Below are 17,837 nucleotides of genomic sequence, written 5' to 3' on the forward strand. Positions count from 1 at the left end.
GGAAAATCTTACGGCTATGATAAGAATCTCTATGATTGACGCCATTGCAATCAAGCAGCAAATGCTTACTGGCGAACACCATCAAGACGGTCCCCCAAAGGGCCGTCAGAGAGGAGGAGAAGAGGTGCAGAAGTGATTTCTCTCCACCTCCAGCACCTTTCGCTGCGAGAAGAGCCGAATGGATTTCTCAGAAGACAGCACTCGAACGCTGTAATCCCCTCACTGGGATAATGGGGCATCATAATCGGAGAGATATTCCATCAGAGCCAGTGGCAGATGTGGCCTGGGCACTGCGCCGGCTCGCCTCGCTGGCCTTTATGACAACCATATCAAACATCGCAGAACATGAGTGGAGAGCCTTATTACACCATATCTTACCAAACGCAAAAGAAAATCATTCAGAGGAGTTTGTTTTGTCATGAGAAAAAGATTACTTTGATTTGTGGGAGCCTGCTGAGAGTGATACAAAGAGAAGGGCTGAGTGAATAAGAGAGCTAGAGGGGGATTGGGAAGCTTTCCCCTATTAAACTCTCAAGACAAGGATTTTGCTGCTGTTTTGCTATAAGAGCAAGAAAAATAAAGCCCACTGTTGCTGTGAACCCAGCATGTTTCATGTATGATCAGCCTGTCATTTTGTTCATTTTGGACTGTTAATCAAGCTTCTCAGAAGTTCTGTTTAGAAGATTCCACTCTACTCAACTCAGTTTCAATTCAGAGCTGAAAAGGCCAACAGCTAACGCTAGACAACCAGGTGAAGCACTGCTCAGAGAAGGGTCGACAGGATGAAGCGCTGCTACAGGTATTTGCCCGACAACTAGCCGTGAGACAATTCTTGTTACAGGTCTAAAAACAATACTTAGCTTAGCTATGCTGTTGTGTGCCATAGCACTGATGTAAATATTAATACAATAATAATAAGTAAATAATAATATGTCAATATTAAAGCCTCTATTAAAGGGTAAATCAGTGTGTTTCAATCTGAGGCAAAATAACAGGGTGGTAAATTAGCCTGTAAGAACTGCATCTGAGCCTTGGGATTGAACACAGACATTGGGATCAAAATTGAAAAGCTTCCAGAGGTGAAACCAGAGCTTTACTGATGGTACAGTAGGATGAACTACTGATTATGACACAAACAGAATGATGGATATGAGAACAGGATGGGAAGAAGTTTAAAGGATTAGAACTTTATCAATATTGATACTGAAATTGAAATCTTAAATATTGGCCAATCAATAGTTTTTCTACCAAGCTTAAAGCTTAATTATTTTAGTATTTTTCTTGCCATAATGAAAGTTCAGTACAAGGACATGACAAAGTATGAACCTCAGACACGTGTTCGTTCTATTTAAACCTTAAGCATTTACATAAATCCAGCCCATTAGCAATGGCTTCTTGGGGGGAACATGGAAGCGAAGCCAAAAAGGCTCAGAGAAGCGTCGACAACCTGAGAGGAGCTGCAATAGCCACAAGGAGACACATAAGCAAACCCTAGGAGACCCTAGCAAACTATCTACAGCTATCGCCAGCTAACCACACACTCTGTATCAACTGGACATCAAGAGGCATTCCAGTTCTTGTTCCAGGTCTAAAAACAATGCTCAGCCAGGCCTGGCTAGTGAACTGTAGAAATGACATAAACCAGCCAATAAAAGCAGATCTTATAATTTTTGGTCACAAGCCCTCCATTAATAGGGGGGAAATCAGTGTGTGTCGTTCTGGGGCAAAATAAACAGGGTGGCAAATAAGCTTGTAAGAACTGCATCTGAGCCTTGGGATTAAACACAGGCATTGGGACCAGCAGAGAAAGCTTGAAGAGATGAACCCAGAGACTGATGGTACAGTCTGTTAAAGGTCTGATGGACCACTGATTGCGCTATGAGAACATGATGGGAAGAAGCTTGAGATGAGTGGAAGTAAGGATTAGAGCTTTAAGAAACAATTCCAAGGAGAAACCTTGTGCATTCGATTCAAAGCTCAAGGCAGCAGGAATCAAGAATAGAGGACCGTACAATACCATGTGATAGGCTTCAGTTTGGCTCTCTTGATAAGATAAGAGGTGGCCATGTGGTGAGCGGTCAAATCCTGTCAGAGGTCAAGCAGAGGAAAGTAAACATGCTATCTTTTCTCACAATGGACCAAGTGGATGATTACAGCTACAGAGCATGCTACACAAAGCCTTGTCTTTTACTGATCAATACTGCATGTAGTGGTGCCTGCGAGAGAGCATATAGCCCTGTATTAAGGGCTGTATGATACTGCCAGCATCAAAACCAAAGGCGAGTGGCAGTCTATAATGATCTCGCTGTTAGGCTTTGTGGAGTGTAAAATGCCACGGGTGGTATTTCAGTCTGTCTGACCCATTTCCGTAATGAGAACAACCTCCTTTCAACATTATACTGCTGTTAATTAATTTCTTATTGGGTTGTCTGTTTAGAAACCAAAGACATGTGGTGAAGACAGTCAAGAACGGCCGTGATTAAAAAGTACACTTTGTAAACGAACTGTGTAGCAATCCACTACTGAGTGTGTATGGAAAGAGGAATTTTGCTGATTAGGCCCAAGTTCTGAAGTTCTGGGGCTTACTTTTATAATACATAGGTGGCTGTGGTTAATGGTGTAACTAGGATCTTATGGGCCTCAGAGCAAAATTAATAAATAAACAAATGATATAATGACCCCATTCTGAAAAAATAAAAAAATAAATAAATAAAAAGGACACAAGTGGCTGGTGTAATCCTACCTACCAGCTGTTATTAAGGCAAGGAAACACAAAACTGTTGTGCATGAAATTGTGCATGATACTAATTTATTGTCCAGTGAGCTTCTAATGCAATTATTACATTTTGTATTCTTTTGTTGGAGAGCAAAATGATCAGCGATGCAGTTTTACAAACCTTTAAGTCTAGCCTTTTACAACCACCCTGTTTTTTTTACCTCATGATTGGCTAGTTCATGGCACAGTGAAGTGTGTGGTAAGCTAGCTGAAGAGATTGTAGCTGAGTTAGCTTTTAGCCTAGCACCCACTCACTTTCCTAATGTAGTGCTTTCGAGTTCCCCTCCTGACATGCAGTTATTTAAAAAAAATGCTCGATTAGCATTAGCCTTTAGCCTAGCATGGACACCCATTTGCCGAGTTTGAGCTCATCTTCTGTAAAACGCTGATGCAGGAAAAGCCGCAGTCACAAGGCCTGGTTCCTGTTGCAACCCGTATTCCTGTAACCAGGTGATAGAGGTGATGTCCACATTCTCCAGAAGTCACGGTCACGTTTTACCCTTTGGTCAGCTTGGTAACCGCAGTGGGCGTGGTTTGTGTTGATTCATTTCAAATTCAATTTAAATGTATTTATTTATCCACTCATTTTCTCTTCACAAATGTTGTCAAAAAGCAGCTTTACAAGATATAAGCCAGAGCCTCTTTTGAGCAAGTCAAGGGCAACAGTGGCAAGGAAAAGCTCCCTCAGATCAAGAGGAAGAAACCTTGAGAGGAACCAACATTCAAAAGGGGAACCCATCCCCCATGAAGGTGGTTTGCCCAGGCTGAGGCTCAGCCATTGTGCTTGGGTTGGGCTGAACCTTGCCAATTCCCAACATGTGGGAATTTCGACTGCATTATTTCTGATGGTGGGGGACTGCGTTCGTGCTATCCTCTAATTAATAGGGGCAGTGGTGGCTCAGAGGTTAGAGCCACTACTTGTCATTATGCATCATGTATTGATGACAGGGTTGTGGGTTCAATACCCAAGCTTGGCAAGCTGCCACTGTTGGGCCCTTGCACAAGGCACTTCACCCTCTCTACTGTCACTGTGTATGTTCACTAAACGGGTTGAGGATGGAGACCAAATTCCATCTGTGTCAAAAAATAACAAGTTGGGGTTTTAGAATTGGCCAGTCTTACAGCTGTTTTGGTTATACTGGATTTTCTTTTGAAGGAGTACAATGGTTTATGTTTGTCACATCCCTTTACTGAACTCTTATAATTTTACTATGACAAGGTTTCTCATTCTAGGTTTTACTAAAATGGATCTGTAGAGCACTAACAAGGGTTCTGGTATCTCATGGCATCTTTTAGACTAAACTTAAAAATAAAAGTGGTTTCTTTGAGCAGTGCCATAGAACAACCACTTTGGGGTCCATAAAGAACCATGTTTGTGAAGAAACAGATGTGTGAGTGTAAAGAACCTTAAACTTTGGCAAAGAACCTTTCCCTCAAGTGCTAGTTCTTCCAATCTATAAAAGGTTCTTCGCAATCGCACATCTCTATTACAAATATGGTATCTATGGCATCATGTAAAGGGCCAACATAGAACATTGGAGGCCTACATAGAGCCAAGCTGGTTCTCTAGTGTGGGCCAATAGTTGAAGAATATTATTATTGTCATAGTAGCTACTCATGGGCAATGGGTGTAGATGGCGCTACACGGAGGCCAAAAAGGAGTCATGGAGCCTGATCGCCTAGAGGCTCTCGTGTGATTGCCCCACCTGCATTGCTTGTAGTTACACCATCATATTCTTTGCCTTTAGAACTGGTTGATATCAAAGAGAAAGTGGACCTTCCAACCTCGATGCCTTTTTTTGGACGACGTCCGAGTCAATCAGACTTGTGCTTGATCAAATGGCATTGCGTCAGTCTGAGGTTCAAAAAGATGCACTGACAAGCTGCATAATTTATCATGTCTTATAATAAAAACCCAAAGAAGTATAACCCATAAGTTCCCAGATTTACCCAGTACGTCCAAACGGATGTCCTGCTGGTCTGCCTACACACTCAAGAACACAGACAGTTCCTTTGTCCTCCAAGTGTTAATGCAATAGCTAACTTAATAACTTAATTCATCAAGATCTAAATATGCAAATTCTGTAGGTGTTAACTGATCTATGTGTTAATGATTATGCACAGATTAATTTATAAATAAGGCCACATTACTTAAAAGAAATATGCCTTATTAGATTACACATATATTCAGTTGTTGCCTTGCCTTTTTTTTGGAACTGTGGTGTACAGGCCTGGCCTAAATCCTATTGTGGGTCTGGAACAAGGCTTATTACACACTATGGTGTATTACTCAGTAACTACAGGGACTTCTGTACAAACTGGTAGAGCCATTCTCTGTTAATAGAAGTTTGCATTTACACTTTCGGCCTGCCGGCGGTCCTTATGCTATTTAAGGGGTTAAAGAAGGCGGCCCCATAACAGTTACCACAGTTAGACTGAGCTTATACACTCCTGTAAGGAGAAACAGGCAAATCTACAGGCACAACGCTAGTAGAGAGCTATTTCCAGACAGACTCAAGGCTGTAATTTAAGAAAAGGTGCTTCCACAGAGGAATGTTTTCCTTCCAAATCAACTAAATGTTGCTTTCTTTTTTCGGTTGGATGTTGTAAGGTACAATTTTGTAGGAGTGATTTTACTCGTCCTCTTTTGGTGTTTAGGACAACAAGAAAGGAGAGTTTCAATATCTACACTGTACTTACATAGCAATCGTGACCTTTGAGTGCAAACTGAAGGCTGGGAATATGCAGTCACTGAGACAAAGCCTCCCATCCGCCGTTATCTCTTCAAAGTCTGGCCTCCTTCTTACAAGATCAAAGACCATGAAGGATTAAGTGTCCCTCTGATAGTTATTAATTAGATGCCCAGATGCCTCTAGCCTTATTTACACAACAAAAGCCACAGTGCAAACTCACACTGCATAATCTGATTATGCTGCTTTTATATTGGAGCCAAATAGGGCACATTTTAAAAAGGATGACTACACACACACACACACACACACACACACACACACACAGAGTCTACATACAGAGTACACATACAGGGCATGCAAAAGTCTGGGCAGCCCTGGTCAACCCTGGTCAACATTTCTGTTACAGGAAAGTGAGTAGAGTGGTTCAGCAGACCAAGGCTTGCCATCAGCAGCCGGAGTCAAAGAGAGCACAATTGGCCTTGCTCTCTGATGGGTTGATGGCACTTCCTACTCACTCCACGCTTCCCTCCGAGCATGCTGGCTACCTACTGAGGCTTCAGCAGCTGCCCGAGAAGAGGTGGTGGCTGGCTTCACATGTGTCAGAGAAGACACGTGCTAGTCTTCATCCTCCTAGTGTTGAAGGCATTGCTAGTGATAAGGGGAGTTCATATAAATGGGGATTGGGCAAGTGGCCTTCCATTGGGTAAAAAGAAAAAGCTTTACATTCTGTGCAGATGTTTTATTATATACATATCATAATATTACTTTAATATCATATACTTTCACATTGATACCACTGACAGTGAAAAACAGTGATTATCTTCATCTACAGTGGCATCTGTAAGGGTTGGATATATTAGGCAGCAAGTGAAGGTGATTATTGAAGGTGATGTGTTAAAAGCAGGACAAATAGGCAAGCATCAGAATCTGAGCCACTTTCACCAAATCAGAACCAAATTGTGAAGGCTAGACGACTGGGTCAGAACATCTCCAATATAGCAGGCGGCTCTTGTGGGGTTTTCTGGTATGCAGTGGTCAGTACCTACCAAAAGTGCTTCAAGAAACGACAACCAATGAACCGGTGACAAAGTCATGGGCACTAAGGCTCAATAATGCCATCCATGGAGGCCCCACCTCACAACTTACAGGACTTAAAGGATCTGCCGCTGACATGTTGGTGCCAGATGCCACAGGATGCCTCCAGAGGTCTTGTGGAGTCCATTCCACAATTCGAATGCTCAGATCTGCTGGGGCGGCACAAGGAGGGCCTACTAAATATTAAGTAGCGGTGTTAATGTGTTACTGTTATGGTTGATCGGTGTATGTATGTGTGTGTGTGTGTGTCAGTGACAAAGAAGGCTGGTCGAAGTGATTAAATGAAGTAGCCGTCTCTGTCCACACGCTAAGCTGCTCTGTGTGGTTGGATTTGTCTCGTGTTGGCAGTTATTAAATCATTTTCATTCAGACTGCAGTTTAAAAGACCCCTGCCATTTTGTGTTAATGCCAATTTCCCCAGTCACCCCTTGTTCGAAATGGCCCCCTTTACCATCCTGATTAATGGCCCATTGGCTTCACCACAAATAAATACAAAGTGACACACGTAATTTCAGATTCAAATCGAATCAGTACTACATCAAGGGCATCGAGATAATGAAAAACAATTGAGCAGCCGGAGAAAAGCCCTCACTTGATTAGCTCCTCGTGGGAGGCTGTTCTCGCTGGCAGGTAGAGAAGAGTGGCGGTGGAGGACAAGCGCATTTTGTCCCATTAAGAGCAAAATAAATAAAGAAAGAAATAAATAATAGTCAGGGCACCTTCAAAAATAAATGCGTCATTAACTGAATTTATCTGTTAACAGACGACTGGGGCTAGCTACTCCTGTCCCTCTCGGGATTCAGATTAACACAAGATCCTTCTGCACTCAGTTGTTTAATTACAGCAGAGATTACATTAAATTATGTTTACCACTTTGTTAGCTATAGTTTACTGCTGGGAGAGCAGTAGTGACAGACAGCAAACACAGCTTCAGTTCCTACCCAGGTAAGGTTTCCAGCCTGCAGGAGTTACACAGGGAAGTTGCCGGTTCATGCTTTAAACGTCACTAACCTGATACACACTGAGAGGACGTCACTCAGCTCAGTAGATTGAGTACCAGAACACAGCAGAACTAGTAAACACTACTAACGGCACAAAAGGCGATTGGTCTGTCTTTATAGGACACACAACTGAAGTGACATCACTGTTGTATGTCAGTGTAGAGCAAAGTTCTTCTCTCTCTCTTTTGCTGATCCAAAAAATGACCCGAGCCGGGGATTAAAACTTGCGATGAGTGTTGTGATCCAAGAAAAACCTATTAACGTGAACAAGCAGTGTTGTTGTTTTTTATATATCATTTAACCATTTTTATAATCCAGTTCCAAAGTCTGAATACTATTAATTATCAAATGTTTACTGCTCTTTAAAAAAGGTGTAATTATGCTATTATGTTATCATTTTATCAGTGCCATTTGTAAAGTGATCATTATATCAGTGTCACGCTCACTGTGGGCTGAGGCAAGGGAGAAGAACCCAAGAAACTTGGGCTGGAGTTCTGGGCAGCTTTGGTTTATAAAACCTAAAGATAGCCACTCCTCCCCTTACTGAGCAAAGACTAAGGGAATTTTCATCACGAGAAGGTGGGGAAAGAGGAGCATTTTATAGGGTATGTATTAATGAAGAGGAGCTGTTTGGGCATGGTCCTTTTCCAAAACTTTAGTTATTTCATAACTCCATTAAAATTGTCCTAAAATAACAGTAATATAATTTATGACACTTATTTCTGTAAGACTAGGACACCCAAAAAAAACCCCAAAAGTAAACACAACCCTGACCCTAGTCAGACCTAGGAATGAACATCCAGCAGTGCAGACAGTCTGGCGCTACAGCAATCCAAATGAACATATCATGGCAAATCAGAGTACAGTGATACAGAAGCACACATTTACAGCCACCACCATGTTTCACAGGCCTTTTATTGACATTTGAAACATAATTTAACTCCCAACGTTTGTTCAATCATCTTCACCCTGATGTTAAATCAGATGTAACAGTGAAAGTAATCTGGCAAAGCAGCAGATTTAATCAGAACCAGAAACCTAGTTGACAAAAACATCAACAAAAGGGAAAAAAAAATCCTAATCTAAACTATATAAACACCAAAAACACCCAGAACCATCCTACCATTCATTTTACAGTAACACGAACCCTAGCTTGTTTTGGAACAAGGCTAAAGGCAGAAAAAACACCTGTGCTTTCTCAATTTACTCATCACAAAGTATTGTGAATGCGGAAAGTGTCACTCACATTGGGATGAACACAATGAATATACTGATCTGTCACTACTCTGAATGTCTACTCTTCAAAATAACTGAAATGAGGTTACCAATCTGTGTAAATGCAGTTCATTCAAATATACATTGCTGCGGTCACGGAGAAACCTTGCATCTCCATTTTTTGCAATCATTTGACAGTTGTTCCAATTGCATTACAAATGGGCCAATAGAAATGCTCCAAAATTACTCAGAATTAATACAAACTGCCATTGACTTCCATTAAAAAATTAAGCAGTTTTTTTCCTTTTTCCTGTAAAATCTGTATTTTGAAGATATAAGATTTTTGCATGACAGTGATGAAATGAGTCTCTATTAGAGTTGATCTTTTTGAATGTGATTGCAGGAATCAAACCAGGTCCACACACACCATATATTCACTGAACAGTTAATACCTTGACAGATGTAGTAGTAGTAGTATTACTGAGCGCTACAGCTGAGAACTAGAGCTCAGACTAGACTGTCACACTAGTCTATAATTTAAAGGCACAAAAGGGTGGCCCCTAGTGGCCAACATTGCAAAGAACCGATAACATCCCTCTTCAGCTGAGCGTTCTGAGGCAAAGAAAAAATAAAAAATAAAAAAACTGTGAATGGAATTACTATAAACGTAATGCATAGGAATTCACACATGTGCAACTAGTGTTTCTCAGTCACGCTCTTCGTGTTTTTACTTTTCTCTGGGCTGAACCCAATCCAACAGAAAATTCCAAGCCCCATACTCTCTTCCGTTGCTTCCTGCCACTCAGAAAAAGGAATAAATGGATGAAAAAAAAATCATTTCTATGAATGTAACCACGACTGATGATTTTAGTGATCTGTGCTGAATGATTTTCTCGCTGAAAATGTGCGGTGTTGTTTAGGTTTCCCACAATCAGAAGAACATTTAACCCTTGGAAAAGTGTCGGAGCGTAATTTGAAGACTGTAAATTGAATGCAAATGTAATTCATTACAATTAATTACTATGTAACTACTTCTGTAATTGCAAAAGTACCTTTAACAAGTACGAAAACTACAAAAACGCTTGTTCTAAGGGTTAAACATTACAATCACCTACATCACCTCAACTTTGCTGGCTCTGAAGAAGAGAATAGGGTTGAAATTTTATTCTTTTTGGACTTTATTTTCTCTCTCTCTCTCTCTCTCTCTCTCTCTCTCTCTCTGCTGTGAACTGGAGTGATTACTTGTCGTAGTGGTCCAGAGGATAGTGCTCCTTGTACTGCTGGATGTGCCTCCACATGGACTCCTTCTGCTTTTCCAAGCCAGGAGTCATCTCGTTGTAGACGTCAGTGAACATCAGGTCCGGGTGTGGCTTGAGGCGCCTCTCTGCCTTCTCAAACGCCTCCATGACGAGCTTGCGGGACTGCTTCCTCCAGGCCCGCTCCTCGTCCTCGCCCCACCAGCCTCGGGCTGTCATGTAGTGACGCAAGCGGGAGATGGGGTGGTCTTGCTTGTCCCAGTAGTTTACCTCATCCACCGAGCGATAGGCTGAGCTGTCGTCGCTGGTGCTGTGGTGTCCGATCCTAAGGCCAAGGAAAGCCAACCGCTTTACTATCAAATACAATGCGTTATTAAAGCTTATGTACATGAGAGGGGGAGAGCAGAAATACATGTTGGTATATGCAAAATAATTGTACATGTAATTAAAGATTAATTTAAGATTAATAATTGTGGGCTCCAGCGGAGGCACTGTTTCTATGACTTGAGGATCGCTGGTTCGAATCCCGAGTTATGCTGCCCGTCATCAGCAGCCAGCGCCCAGGAGAGCACAATTGGTGCAATCCTGAAGCACAATATGACAGACTTCTGGCGATATTCTTAGAAAACATTTTCCAGGACATTTTCCATGACTTCCATACAGTCAGATTGGCATACACAATGTTGAACAACCCAACGATGACATTGAAATAATGGATTAGAACTGTGGTGTACTACCTGTAGGTCATTGCCTCGATAAGGAATGGCTGGTTTTCAGCGACTGCTCTCCGCCGTGCTTCCTTTGTGGCGTTGTACACCGCAAACACATCATTTCCATCAACGCGGATGGACAGCATGCCATAACCTGGGCCTCTAGCAGCTGCAAGCAAGAGCCAAAAAAGGAAGGTAAAAAACAACCATATATTATACCCATAATAATGATAATAATAATAATAATAATAATAATAACAACAACAATGTTAAAAACATGTCAAATACTTGGAAGTAAGACCAAATGATTTGGGTCTTTGCAACTTTTTAATCTCTCAGTCCTCAAGAGCAAATATTTTAACACTGGAAAGAAAAAAAAAAAAGAAAAAAAAAAACTGACCGATTCCATCGCCCCTGTACTGCTCGTTGGTAGGGGTGGAGATGGCGTAGCCGTTGTTGCGGCAGAAGAATATGAGCGGGCACTCTAGAGTGGCCGAGAAGTTGAAGCCAGCGTGAGCATCCCCTTCACTGGCAGCGCCCTCTCCAAAGTAACAGATCACAGCTCGGTTCGCATTCTCACGCTTCACAGCATAGGCTGCTCCCGCCGCTACAGGAACCATGGACAAGGACACACTTTATCTTGCAGTATCTGTTTATTCATTTTCTTTCCTTTTTTATTTATATAATTATATAACCAATCCATTAAACTACAGCTTTAACATGTTACAAATACTTAACATGTACTCTTGGAATCTCCACTGAACAAGTACATTTTAATTCTTTAAAGAAATAAAGGTAAAGGTGCACGTATTTGTCACAGTACAGTGAAATGTGTCCTCCGCATTTAACCCATCTGGTAGTGAACACACACTCACACACACACACACACACACGTGTTAGGGGCAGTGAGTACACATACACACCCAGAGCGGTGGGCAGCCAACTCCAGCGCCCGGGGACCAGAGAGGGTAAAGGGCCTTGCTCAAGGGCCCAACAGTGGCAGCTTGCCGAGCCCGGGAATCGAACCCACAACCTTGTTATCAATATCCCGGCGCTCTAACCGCTGAGCCACCACTGCCCCTAATACCTACAGAATACTCACTAAATTAAACAAATAATCTTTCAAAGAAAAACACCATCAGTGCTGTTGTTTATCTCAGTGTTACTGAGCTCTACTAAATCCTGAGTAGACTGATAAATCACTGTGCTGATCAGTTATTTATCTCAGTGTTACTGAGCTCTATTAAAGCCTGAGTAGACTGATAAATCACTGTGCTGATCAGTTATTTATCTCAGTGTTACTGAGCTCTATTAAAGCCTGAGTATACTGATAAATCACTGTGCTGATCAGTTATTTATCTCAGTGTTACTGAGCTCTACTAAAGACTGAGTAGACTGATAAATCACTGTGCTGATCAGTTATTTATCTCAGTGTTACTGAGCTCTATTAAAGCCTGAGTAGACTGATAAATCACTGTGCTGATCAGTTATTTATCTCAGTGTTACTGAGCTCTACTAAAGCCTGAGTAGACTGATAAATCACTGTGCTGATCAGTTATTTATTTCAGTGTTACTGAGCTCTACTAAAGCCTGAGTAGACTGATAAATCAATGTGTTGCTAAGCTATTTATCACAAGGTTACTGAGGTCTCCTAAGCTTGAGTAGACTGATAAATCACTGTGCTGATCAGTTATTTATCTCAGTGTTAAGGGGTGACTGAACTGAACCTTTTCCTTCAGTAGCGGTCTCAGCGTTGTACTGAACCTGTGTGTGCATTGCTTGGTCTCGCAGAACTGAAAATTACATAGTGACCCACACCAGAATCAAATGTTTAATATGTTTACTGAGGAAGCTAATGTGAGTAGTGTTTCTGATCATTTACCCTGGGGAATCTGAGTGGCCAGAGGTGAAGAGATGGTCACAAAATTGAGATCTCTGCAGCCATAGTGGACAGGCATCTGACGGCCCTTGCCAAGGTCATCAGCATTGGCATAGCACTGAGCCATGAACAGATCCAGGGGGAAACCCCGATACATCAGCACTCCTACAGCGTAGAGAAAGAATAAGAGAGCCATAAACCATTTACCACAGAAGAGCATATTTAATTTTAACCACTACTAAAAAAAATAAACACTCCATTAAAAACATAAAACCTCAGATTTTCACAGCAGACCTTACATCAAGAGTTCACTCAGTCATTAAATAATTACAATTCCATCTGCCACTTCATCATAACAGCCAGACAATAATGAGCCAACGGTCATAAACTAGTTTTCAGTAGATTGTACCTGCTTCTCGGTATTGCCCAAAGACCAAGTCAGTGGGGTCTAGAGCTGCCGCACTTCCGATGTGTGTGCCCTCCTCCCCGTAATTTGTCATGTAGAACGAGATACGGCCCTTCAATGCAGAAACGTACACCAAACAAAGGCTTATAATCACTCTAACTGTATTTCTCTCCAACGTTCACAGGAAAGAAAAGCAAAGCTGACGTCCAGACGGTTCAATTAAACTCTCACCTGTCTCTGGGACTCGTACAGAATGCGATCCATTGTGTTGAGCAGCGTCATCTTCTGATAGAAATTCAATACAGTCTCCTTTGGAAGCTGAGAAGCAAATGAAGGAAATTACAGCTACACATTACATTAAACAGAAATAAGATAAGAGAGACAAGATAAGAGGTCAAACATTTGTATGACAGAATAATAACTTTACAAAACGAGCACATCGTGTTAAACAATGCAATATTTCCCAAAGTTCTTCTTTTGTAAGCTGAAGGTTTGAAGGCCTGAGCTGAAGGTTTGAAAGACACAGCAACTGGAACTAAGAGAATTTTGCAAGATCGTCAATTCCCGTCCACTCGTATCCAGAGAAAGTGTCTGAAAATCTCTCAGAACACAAAAACAACTCTAAAAAACACCTGCGTGACCCAGCCAGCCCAGCAGGGGGAGCTAATACCTCACAAAGTTGTCAATGTTGTCGGTGTGTGTTGCTAAAACAGCAGGACTCCCCACACAGGATCTCAGATGTCTCACACAGATTTAACCCTTGTGTTGCTTCAAGTGTCAAAAATGACCCGCCACTATATTTCACAGCAGAGAACAGCCGCTTTTCCAGCTTGAAATGTAAGAACTTTTTTATAGAGTGACCTCAACATTAGATAAAGTGAAACAAAGCCTTTGTTCATACTATCATTAAAAGATGTACTCCACCAGGGTAAACAGATTGTGTACGGGTAGTTTTGTAGGGAAATACATCGAATGTTAAGACTACACAAGGTGGGCAAATTGGCCCGGGTGGTCCAGCAGAACAGGGGCGCTAGATTGCTAGATAGAATCCCTGTTATGCCACTAGCCATCGACAGACGTTCCCCTGAGAGAGCTCAACTGGCCTTGCTCTCTCCAGTGTGGGTAGACGGTAGACGACACATCACTCCAGTGCAGTGCTGGCTGGAACTGATGTCTGCTGACTGATACATCAGAGGCAGTCTGGGAAAAGAGGCGCTAGCTGTTCTGCACAGGTGTCATGGGAGGCGTTTGTCAGTCTTTACCCTCCCCAGTGTTGGGAGAATTGTATGTCATAGAGGGAGATATGTATGGGTTGGGTAATTGGGAATTAGTCGTTAGTTGGCAATAAGCATGAGTCAGTGTTTACAAAAGGCTATTTTGCCCATTCACACGAAAACACTGAAAAATTCTAGGAAACGTCACAGATACCTCCATTTTATCTAAAATGTTCCCATAACAAATAAAAAAAAAGAAGTTATATTTAAAAAAAATATATGGGAATAGACCCAGAATAGGGCCTAAAACAATGCCACTCAACGCTCCTGGGGTTTTCCTTCTCTGCTCAGTTTCAACTATTTCCTACATCAACACACCTGATCACAATCATCACAACCTAATTGAGCTGGATCAAGTATTAAGAGGCAGGGAACAGTGGAACCGTGAGGCACAGGGTTGCCAGGACTGGTCTAAATCAATTTATCGTTCCATGGTGGAACTTCGTTACCTTTGGATCTTCTGAGGGGTTGATGATTTGTCCCTGCCTGTCCATGACTCTGTAGATGGGGATTCCTGATATTACGTTGGGCTGGATGAACTCAAGATGATCCACAAACTCTGCAGAGGCCCCAGGAAACTGAGGCTTCTCTGCCGACGAATCAAACGGCTGCTGGCACAAAGCTCCCTGAGAAGAGGGAACAAGAGAAGTGTGAATCAGTTCCCACGGATTCCACTGAGGTGTGGGCTTCTGCAGCAAAATCTTTAAATGTTAAACAGGGTTTTATGGTTGAGAACATACAGGGCATTTATAGTGTTTATAGTGATAACATACACTAAGAACAATAACCATACTTACTAAATCAAGACACCTACTTAGCCCAGCCCTCTCACTAAACCGCTACTGACCGTTCCTGTTTGACAGCCCCATCTGTCAGGACAAAAATCTGAAGACTTTCAGATCTAAAGAACACCGTCTGTGTGGACTGAGCAGAAAAAGAGGAATTCTCTGAATGGACTTCCTATTGATTTATATGGTCAATAGCAGACTGCTAACTGTTCAGGAGAAGTGAAGCTTTCACATAGTTTACATTAATAAACAACAGCAAGAAACTTCTTCAATCTGCTGACCAAGCTGAAAAAGCTTAAACAGAAGTTTATTTAAATTCATTAAATTTATGATTTATTTAAACAAACCAAAACAAAAAAAAGCGTAATTCAGACCACTGCATAATCTTGTACATTGTTGCGGTCATGCAAAATGACAACTATACAGGAGAAAGGAAAAAAGCAGCTTAATTTTTTTTTTTTTTAAAGATTTTTTACAACTAATTCTGGAGAATTTCTATTGGTCAATTTCTATACTATATAAAGAACAACTGCCAGATACAAGGTTTTTGCATGGCAGCAGCGGTGGTGATGAAAACTGTGTGGAAATCGCAGGGCTGTCATGTTCAGGATCATGTAAACCCTGTGTTCACACCGTAAAATGACAAATACAGAAAAATAATATCAACATAACAGAACAGCTCATAGATGTTTAAAGTAGTAGATAGCTTCAGACTTGTACTGTATATAAAACATGGCTATAAAATATACTTTTATCTGTGGAATCAAATTTGAGAAAACTTTGATTAAAGGAATCACAATTACATATTTTAATCATTTCTAATATACTAATATACCCTTACAGCACTGAAGTGGAGAACCTGCAGATCAGGTTCCACAAGATCAAACAAGTAACAATGTAAGATCATGAAAAGTTTAAAGGTAAAACAATTTTGTTGATAATTAGAAAGCTTATTTTATGCAAAGAAATATAATATGTTATAATATAATACTATAATAATATAAAACGTGATTTTATATCCCTCCTTTATCTGAAGCGTGTTATTCCACACCCCCGAAACGGACCAATCAGCGCAAAGGAAACAGCCAAGCGCCGTGAAGGTTAAGCGCATGCGCGGTGGCCAGATTCTCTCATGCAAAAGTAACATGTAAATGTTACAGATGAGCTCAAATCAACACCAAAAATTATTACTGAGAGTTAGAGTTATTATTAACACACAAATGTCGTTATAACCGTTCTGTTACTGGCCGTCTAAGGAGTCCCACAACTGTATCTATATGCGCAGAGAGCAACACTGCACTTTTAACGTGTTTTAACTATTCAGAAAAATACAGGACTGTACGGTGTGTGTGTGTGTGTGTGTGTGTGTGTGTGTGTACTGTACTTATGAGGGAATTTTAGAAAACATAAACCATTGTATCCCTCCTCCTGTAGTCCAAGTGCTCAGCTCATTCCGTGTTTACTTGGACCCGGGTCCTATTTTTATATTTATATATTATATTATATTATATATTTATGTAATAGAGCAAGAAAATCTGAGGTTAAATTCTGCAGATATATTACAGACTACAGGACAGACTACAGGACTAGAGCTCAGGAACAGCGCAGTGTGAACTCCAGCTGTCTGTCCAGCTCCGCGCCCAGCCCCGGCAGGACAGCGCTGCTCGCGTGCACGGCGCGCTCTCTGAGTGCGGGTGTGATCTTACATTGAGGCGGAAAGCTCTCTGCTGCAGAAGTCTGGAGCCATTCAAAGCTGCATGTTGACGAAGCGCATGAAAACCGATGCCGACCCATTTCTGCAGACTCCTCGTAGCCGCCATGTTTCAGCCTGGCCGTGCTCAGAGGTCGGCAGAATGAGAAGTGCGCCTCCTAGAGGACGGGATGATCCCACCTCATCATTCATTCCACCAGAAAACCAAAATACAGCGCATAGTGTACATACACGCCGCAGTTTTTACTACAGTAAAGTATATTACACCGTAGTAGGACACACCACTACACACCAATCAGCCGCTGACAGACAGGTGAAGCGAATAACACTGAAGATCTTTAGCTACTAGCTGATAACTAATATTAGGATTGACAGTGAACCATTTACTGATATACCCTATATCTGTCTGACAGCCCCATCCTAAGACAAAATGCAGACTTTTAGACTAATGAGCAGCATCTGTGTGGACTGTTGACTGATGTTGACTTCCTATTGATTTATATGGTCAATAGCAGACTGCTAACTGTTCAGGAGAAGTAAAGCTTTCACATAGTTTACATTAATAAACAACAGCAACAAACTTCTTTAATCTGCTGACCAAGCTGAAAAAGCTTAAACAGAAGTTTATTTAAATTCATTAAATTTATGATTTATTTAAACAAACCAAAACAAAAAAAAGCTTAATTCAAACCACTGCATAATTGTGTACATTGTTGCGGTCATGCAAAATGACAACTAGTGCTAACTGTTCAGGAGAAGTGCAGCTTTCACATTTATAAACTTTACATTAATAAAAAAAAAACAGCTAGAAACTTATTCAAGCAGCTGACTAAACTAACTTGATTTGGTCTACTAGTTTAATAATAATAATAATAATAATAATAATAATAATAATAATAAAGTTTAACTTTTTAAACTAACTAGGCCACTGCATAATTTTGTATGTAGACGGGTAAAGTAAATTACGTTATATATAATGTTTATTGTTGTAAAATTGTCACAAATGTGTCAACATATTACAAAAAATTATATT

General features: G+C 41.1%; 1 protein-coding gene across 2 annotated transcripts; it reads right to left on the reverse strand.

Moving 5' to 3' along the window:
* Positions 1–8,462: 8,462 nt before the first annotated feature.
* Positions 8,463–16,928, reverse strand: bckdha (branched chain keto acid dehydrogenase E1 subunit alpha). Of its 2 annotated transcripts, XM_072694881.1 has the most exons (9): positions 16,800–16,890; positions 15,103–15,229; positions 14,755–14,931; positions 13,263–13,349; positions 13,035–13,143; positions 12,629–12,790; positions 11,147–11,353; positions 10,774–10,915; positions 8,463–10,361 (listed from the first exon to the last, which is right to left on the reverse strand). In XM_072694881.1, exons 3-9 carry the CDS (start codon positions 14,797–14,799, stop codon positions 10,019–10,021), a joined length of 1,095 nt encoding a protein of 364 aa, XP_072550982.1. In that variant the 5' UTR covers positions 14,800–14,931; positions 15,103–15,229; positions 16,800–16,890; the 3' UTR covers positions 8,463–10,018. The 2 variants fall into 2 exon arrangements, with proteins under 2 accessions (XP_072550982.1, XP_072550981.1); XM_072694880.1 differs by lacking the exon at positions 15,103–15,229 and having other exon boundaries at positions 16,800–16,928.
* Between the last annotated feature and the right edge of the window lie 909 nt (positions 16,929–17,837).

The sequence above is a fragment of the Salminus brasiliensis genome, chromosome 13 (assembly GCF_030463535.1).
Source record: "Salminus brasiliensis chromosome 13, fSalBra1.hap2, whole genome shotgun sequence".
NCBI lineage: Eukaryota > Metazoa > Chordata > Actinopteri > Characiformes > Bryconidae > Salminus > Salminus brasiliensis.

What these genes read in the sequence shown, in the direction of transcription:
- bckdha (XM_072694880.1), bottom strand. Translation starts at nt 16,913, where the DNA reads ATGGCGGCTACGAGGAGTCTGCAGAAATGGGTCGGCATCGGTTTTCAT. An exon ending in AGAGAGCTTTCCGCCTCAAT is followed by an intron (nt 14,932 to 16,799) that starts GTAAGATCACAC and finishes CCCTCTTCTCAG; the next exon opens with GGAGCTTTGTGCCAGCAGCC. An exon ending in ATCGAGGCAATGACCTACAG is followed by an intron (nt 10,362 to 10,773) that starts GTAGTACACCAC and finishes CCTTGGCCTTAG; the next exon opens with GATCGGACACCACAGCACCA.